We start from the raw sequence: 7,754 nt of genomic DNA on the forward strand, positions 1-7,754 counted from the left end.
GAATAAAAACGCAAATATCAATTTTCATTTTACAGTTTCCATAAAAAATGAGGCAGTATTCATAAAATATAAAACAGTATAAATAAAGAAATGTATAGGGTGAACTTGCTGACAAAAAAGGAAAACGTTTGGTGGTGGTAAGTTTGTTTGATTTATCACGGATTTATTTCATTCTGCTAAGGGGGCGCCACCAAACATATTATTGTCACACTGTGGTAAAATATAAACAGGGATATGTTTCATCGTAATTCGTTTCCTACATTTTTAATGGAAAGTGGTGACCTCTATATTTCACCTTACAGGAAACTACAATTGATGACCTCAAAAGTCAAAACATAACCTTGTTTTTTAGCAGTCTGTTGTGTTTTATGTCCTATGTCGTGACTATTTTGTTATTAATTACCATCGTAATAACTTCTTGCAGTTTTTAATATCGTATTTTAGTAACAGATAAAGCAAAGATTTCTTGACAGTTTTAGGTGAGATAATCCGTTTAATCCATACTTCAAATCTCTTGTATGTATTTTTCTATGTTTAGTCATGTACAAAGGACACGAAGCGGATTCACCTGCTGAACTTGAATGTCAGTTTATTTTGCGTTTACCAGAAGAGCCAGGCCGAGCACTTAGAGAGGCCATTAGAAGCAACAGCACTCTAAAAGATCGGTTGACCATCAAAATAGAAAATGACATGCGACATGGTGAAGTACGAGTGGACCATTGGCTTTTGCCAGCAAAAGTAATGGATCTTCCCACAATTATTGAGTCTTTGAAAACGATTGATTCTAAAGGTTTTTATAAAACTGCTGACATTTGTCAGATGTTAATATGTAAAGAAGAAGATGATCAAGCTACTACAGATGAGGATTCTCCACAGAAAACAAAAAGAAAAGATCCAAATAAAGTGGAAAAGAAATACTTAATGCCGCATGGAGTAACACCCCCTGCAAAAAATGTAAGGAAGAGGAGATTTAGAAAAACTCTAAAAAAGAAATATGTGGAAGCTCCAGAAATAGAAAAAGAAGTTAAAAGATTACTTCGAATAGATAATGATGCTGTCAGTGTTAAATGGGAAGTAATTAATGAAGACGATGAAAATAAAGTTAATAAGGGTACAGTTATTAAGAAAGAACCAGCTGAAGTTCCTAATCAAAATGTTGCCGAACATGACATTTTTGGTGGAGCAGTGAGTGACTCAGAGGAGGAAGATGCTCATTTAAATGTACTTGAGTTGGATGAAAATAGTCAAAATTCAGCTGAAGATAGTCATTTGACAGATTCAAATTCAGTAATGATGAATGCAGCAAATTCCAAACTTTTAACCGAGTTTACTAGTGATATGTTCCGAGATATACAAAATTCACCTTCACTTATGCAAGAAATGGACTACTATCAACAATCATCCAGTAATATATCATACAGTGAACAGAATTTAACTAAAAGCAATATTATGGCTAGATTAGATGAACTGCAACTGGAATTGGCTGATTTAAAAATGCGGCGTCAACATCAAGAAATGGAAATTGAAAATATTGAAAATATTGCTCTAAGACAAAGATTCCAAAACATTTTAGAACGGTTACTCCAGGAACAGATAGAAAAAGAACAGGAAAAATACAGTTTAGAGGAGCTTTTAAAACAGCAACAAGAATAGAAGGAAATATTAAGTTATTAATTAGTGAAATTTTGATCAATAATGAAATCAGCAATATGTTGTTTATAAGTTTGATTTTTATATAAGTTTGAATACTATTGTAGACCTTGTACATAAATTATTATTATTAAAGTCTCGGTTTTTTTTTCACATGTATTTTAGAATTTTTCAGTGTTTGCTGATAAACTGTGTATTAGTAAATTGTTATTCTGCTACAATATGTTTACTATGTCGTATATCTAACAGTCTTTCAAAATAAACTACTTTGTTCAACAAATGCTGATTATTTTAAATATGCATATGTTTCAGTATAGTATTTGCCATTTCTATTGAAACACCACTTGTTAATCGTAAATTTGGCAACGTTCATATTCAGACAATTTTCTAACTAAAAGCCGTTGTCAATCAACCGAAAGCTGTTAGCAATTGCTAAATTTAAACAAAGTCAACAGGTGGTGTTTCAATAGAAATGGCAAAAACAATAGCTGAAAAAAAATCCGGACTTTATAATGGGAGAGTTGCGTAAGTTGGACTGTTTGCACAAAATCTGCATTATAATTGTCATTTTTTATTAAAAAAAGGTAACAGAAAATCTATAGTCTTTGTTTTACAGACTTTTAACAAATACTATGAAAAGGTAAAATAAACCATGTTTTTGTATTAAAAATAAAAAAAGAAAATCTGACATAAATGGTCCAATTTAAGACACCGGTATCCTAAATTGAACCGCAATGATCCTAATTTGAATAATCGTTTGAATTCATACTGACGAGTAAAGTTCGCACACAAAATTATCTTCCTCTCCAATACCGGCGCATTCTTCATGAGCCCACTTAGAACAGCGGCAACAGCAAACTCATCCCTCTCCACTACGTGACCTTTTGAGGTGTCTCCACCTCCACAGTACAGGCACTTTCTGTGTTTTCTGCGGAGCTTGTATGAGGTGTCGAGACGGGTTTTGCTTATTTTTTTTTATTGTTACCTTATCTTTTTTTTTGCAAATAAATCTCTTATCATATTTTTTCCCGCGACTTGCATTTTTTTCTGTTTTATTAATTTTTTTTTCTGCGCTAGTTTTTCTTTATTATGGTGTGCTTATTGTTAATTCCATGGCAGATTGGGATGCTTTGCCTTGTCGTTCACATAATTGTCTTTTTGCCTCCGGTCGGCAATGGCGAAATCTCGTACAAATGAACTGTTTTTTTTATTGACTTAAGGGGCGAGGAATGTCTTCTGCAAGATGGAATCAGAGATTCGCTCATATTTTTGGCACAACTAGTTGATCGAAAAGGTGAACTAAGAGCAGCTTTGTTGTTGACCTGGAGTAAGAGTGACCCTATGATCAACTGGGGAATGTAATAAATACTTCTGACGAATGTTTGGTTAAATAGGAGATACACTAGGATCTCTAACGTGGCTAGTTGATGGAAAGGGTAAGCTAAGTAAGGAGCGATTTTGTTGTTGGTCAGGGAAAGAAGTGACCATACCATACAATCAACTGGTGGGGATAAAATTGCTGTGGGAGACTCTGTGCCTTCCGCTGCGTCAGACTGTACAATAGCGACGGTGCAAAGTCATGATCTTGGAATTTATGACGGTTTACTGGTCAAATTCCAGTTCCAACAGTAGCTGCACGACCGTATGCTTTTCCTATCAATGCTGCTACATTATAAACAGATATCGGAGTTTCAGAATTAGCACGCATCCATGATTCTTGGGCTTGCAGATAATAATTCTGCAAGGGTTTAAAGAAAGCAACATCTAAAGACTGAAGTCGATGGATAGTATGACCTGGCAACTAAAGCAAATGGATATTATTTTCTTTTGCAAATTGCAAAGCTTCTAAATTTTTGCCGTGCGTACAACGTCCATCTAATAAAAACAAGACGGGTTGCTCAATACCGGATTTAACTAATGAATGAAAGTGTTTTAACCACACAACAAAAAGTTTAGAATTAATAGATCCACTGTCAGAAATTTCGCAAATACTACCTGGAGGAGCTCCAATTCCTAGTTCTGGAGCACGTCGCTATCTTTTAAAAATGATCATCGGTGGAATGTAAAAGCCTGCTGCTTTTACGCAGCACACTACCGTAATAAGTACTCCTCTTTCGCCACTAGTGATTCCCCAAACCTGTCTTTTACCGCGTTTGGCAATGATTTTTTGTTTTCTTGTTTGAACCGTACTATAACCTGATTCATCTACGTTGAAAATCGTGTTCGATCTAATTTTGTATTTATCCACAAGTTGCTCTAAAATATAAAAAAATTCCATGGCGTAAGGATAGTTTGGGATTCCTTTTCATAAATCTATAAAACTATTTTTGTCAACCATTTTTTTCACGGTTAAAACAGTGGGGAACTTTATTTTTATTCGCCCATTCGAAAGTCAGCTTCCTGACATCTGCAATAGTTAAACCGTACAGGTTCTCTTCAAGTTGTAGAAGATAATTTTTGCTATAATTCTTCTTCTTGATTTTTGGTAAACGTCCCATGACTTTCTTGGTATTGTTGGCTACTTTATTTTCGTGGTTTAAGTGTCTCTTTAAAGTCGCTCTAGGCACTGCAAATCTTCTTTGGCACTCAGTCCAACGCCCCTACTTTCCTCTTTTGGACACTCTCAGAACATTTTCAGAATGCAATATCTCTATTATTAACAGACTTATTGTTTTTTTAGTAAAAATTTTGCATCACATCTTTAAAAATCAAGTCTCCATTTTTTACGGAAACTTTGAAACGCGGTTTATACCACTGTTTTTAGTTCACAAAACTATATAAATCCTAGGAAAAACATTGTCGACCGTTTTTGTGAGTGAAAAAAAGAAGAAACAGTTTTATAGTTTTGTAAGCTGAAAACAGTGGCGCTTACCGAAATTTTCATAAATAATTAAGGTATGGACCTAAATTTCCCTAAAATGTAGAAAAAGATGATAAGATTTATCTTACAAGTTATGGACACATTATACAGGGTGATTCACGAATAGCTGCCGCTGTAATAGCACAGTATAGATATCAATCAGTAGAGACAACTCGCTACTTTTACTGACCCGTTTTCATAGGTGGTCGTTTGTCTTGTGACCGTATGAGGGCGCGCAACGCAAGGTACTTCTCTTTCTTACACATTGGGACATTGAACTGCGGTACTTTGATTATCTAGTAAGTGACTTTAATGTGAAATATTTGAAATTTGGCAGTTTAGTTGCATTGGTTTTGATGATTTAAGGCTGATCTTCCGGTGTAATTATTGCAGTTAAGTGTAATTTTCGCAGACATTTTAAAAAGCGTTGTTCACGTTTTCATAGGACCATTGTTTACTGTTTAATTTTTTTGTAAAGAATTAAATGTATATATACAGGGTTAGTCACGAGAGAATTACTTCTGAAAATTATTTTTACGCAACCCAAAATACTAATACCCTCTACTACTTGATATTATCTGAATTTAAAATGAAATGCCTAATCCATGATTGCTTTGACTTTGGCAGTGTCACTTTGACGTTAATTAATTTTTAACATTTTTTTTCATCGTTGACTCGCCTCTAGAGCCCCATTGGATCGACGATATACAATCAGATCAATCTGGGCTATACTGAAGCCGTAAGTGCCAATGTTGTTCGCCGCTAATGTGCATGTGTTAATTTGCCATCTCTGCGTCACCTAGAGCCTCTTCGAATTGCAAATCTGCAACCTCTGGACTTCTTCGGCCATCCATTTACAAAAAAGCCGTAGCATCCCCCCAAAATGCCCAATATTTTCAACAGATTAGTAGTTAAATTATTTACTTACTTGTTTGAGTTTGTGTTGTAACCTTTGAATAAAATGCCGTAAAAGGAATTTTTAGAAATAATTTTCTCGTGATTAATCGGTTGCAAAAGATCAAGAGGCACACTGACAAATTTATTAGCGGCGCCGGAGGAGATTTCCGACTGGCTGCGGTACCACCATGGAGACTCGCGTAACCTCCTTTTCCACAATTGTCAAAATGAGATTGCCAAACTCAAAGCAATCATGGATTAAGCATTTCATTTTAAATTCAGTTAGTATCAAATGGTACATGGTATTCGTATTTTGGGTTGCGTAAAAATAATTTTCAGAAGTAATTCTCTCGTGACTAACCCTGTATATTAGCGTTTTCTAATAACGTTGAATTTTACAACCATTTACAACCATCATGAAAAAGAAATTAATGAAGCGTAAAATCGTTATTAGAGAATCGGGCCACATCTAAATTTCAACACGGCATCTCTATTATAGGGCGCTTAATTAATTATTTATTATAACAGACTGTGGGGTTTCTAAGATCAACTAGTTACAAAATGTTATTGTTATTACACTATTTTTAAGTCTTTTCCAAAAATTCATTTGCACAAAGTGTAGTAAATTGTGTACACGAATCAATTTTAAAATGAAGCGTTTGTGATCCTTTTGAAATTGGGTGGGGACATCTAGAAATATTTTGGGAAACGACCACCGATGACGGCTTAAAATTCGGGTCAGAAAGATCAAAGGCGCCGAGACGAGTTGTCCCTACTGATTGATGTCTATACTGTGGTAATAGTTGTGTTTATGCAATCCAAAATACATTTTCACAGGCTACCTCGTGAATTATTTATTTAAATATTTTTTTAATATCGAAGTTATCCAATTTTCAGAAATGTCAAAATACATTTTAGTACAGAAAAACAATAATAGAATAACAAAACTAATGCAATAAATACTCAAAGTGTGCACCACCGCTTCTTGCACAAACTCCTAGTCGGTTCAAGAAAGATTTCCGAACCGGTCTCAGAATATTAGGGGTTCAGGTGTAATATTTAAGTTTTCGATACGGGTCTCATAAACATATATAGTCCAGCGGGGTCATGTCAGGGCTAGGAGGGGGATGTTCTGCGCCTCTACCAATTCACCTATCTTCAAACTTATCGTTAAGATAGTTGCGCACAATGCGATGAAAATAGCATGGAGCTCCATCTTGCTGAAGCCACATCTGACGTCTTGTGTCAATTTTCAACTCCTCTAACAATTCTGGTAAGATATATCGGATAAATTGTAAATAGCGTACACCAGTTAATGTTCCACGAAAAAAATAAGGCCCACTAATTCTATTTCCAATGATTCCACACCAAACGTTCGTCGAAATGACGTTTTGGAAATGCCCCATACGAATCCATCGAAGATTTTCATAAGCGTAATAATGAAGATTGTGCTTGTTAACGCCACCATTATTAATGAAGTTAGCCTCGTCACTGAATAAAACAAATTTTAAAAAATTGGGATTAATTCTCAGACACTCACGGAAAAAGGCATACAACTGAAGCCTTTTAGGGTAATTAGTCTCTTTTAACTCTTGCAGTAACGGAATGTGGTATGGGTAGAATTTATTGGCACACAAAATCACAAAATTCCCACATTTCTTGCAATTGTCCGTTCATTTGCATATGGATCTTTTGTTACTGCTCATATGATTTCTACTTCAGCGTTATTTTATAGTAAGATATACTTTAAAATACTCTAAACATTATGTAGAAAAATTCAAAAGTACTTACCTACCTTACAAATACAAGAAGTTATCACTTCACAAACAAACTATGTATAGCATCATGAAGTGGAGAAATGTATTTTTTTTACAATAATGAAGACAGTGTTAAGTTTGATGATTATGAATTAGAACAGCGGACAGTCGTTTTATAAGTTTTATTAACAAATAACAAGTGTGTTCTTGAATAAGAATAGAATATGACCGTTAGGTCCACAGAGTGAATATAGAGTCTGACTGAGTTCCGAATGATGAGTGAATGAATAGTGAATGAATAATGTTACCCTATGTTCAGACAGTATTCTTCAATTTTACTAATTCAATAGTTGACTTACAACTAAAGCTTTCGTTCCATACCAACAGTACTACTTATATATGCCCAATTAACTAAAATAACTTGGGTCTAAATTAGGAGGCGGTTCAAATTACGCAATTCTCTCCTATATTACATTACATTGATTTCAATAGATTTAGACGTTAGCGATCCATATAGAACAGAGTTTCAACAATCCACCTGTTCAACAATTATTTTCACTATTTAAGAAATTATTATTAGGTATTAACAT

General features: G+C 34.5%; 1 protein-coding gene across 1 annotated transcript; it reads left to right on the top strand.

Moving 5' to 3' along the window:
- Positions 1 to 326: 326 nt before the first annotated feature.
- Positions 327 to 1,852, top strand: LOC135134924 (transcription initiation factor TFIID subunit 7-like). Its single transcript, XM_064063822.1, has 2 exons — positions 327 to 479; positions 539 to 1,852. Exon 2 carries the CDS (start codon positions 541 to 543, stop codon positions 1,651 to 1,653), a length of 1,113 nt encoding a protein of 370 aa, XP_063919892.1. The 5' UTR covers positions 327 to 479; positions 539 to 540; the 3' UTR covers positions 1,654 to 1,852.
- Positions 1,853 to 7,754: the final 5,902 nt, after the last annotated feature.

This window comes from Zophobas morio, unplaced genomic scaffold, assembly GCF_036711695.1.
Source record: "Zophobas morio isolate AGI-343-1 ecotype UQ-CSIRO unplaced genomic scaffold, CSIRO_AGI_Zmor_V1 ptg000024l, whole genome shotgun sequence".
NCBI classification, from domain to species: Eukaryota; Metazoa; Arthropoda; class Insecta; order Coleoptera; family Tenebrionidae; genus Zophobas; species Zophobas morio.

Bases quoted from the DNA above. Each gene is read 5' to 3' on its own strand.
- LOC135134924 (XM_064063822.1), top strand. From the start codon at position 541: ATGTACAAAGGACACGAAGCGGATTCACCTGCTGAACTTGAATGTCAG.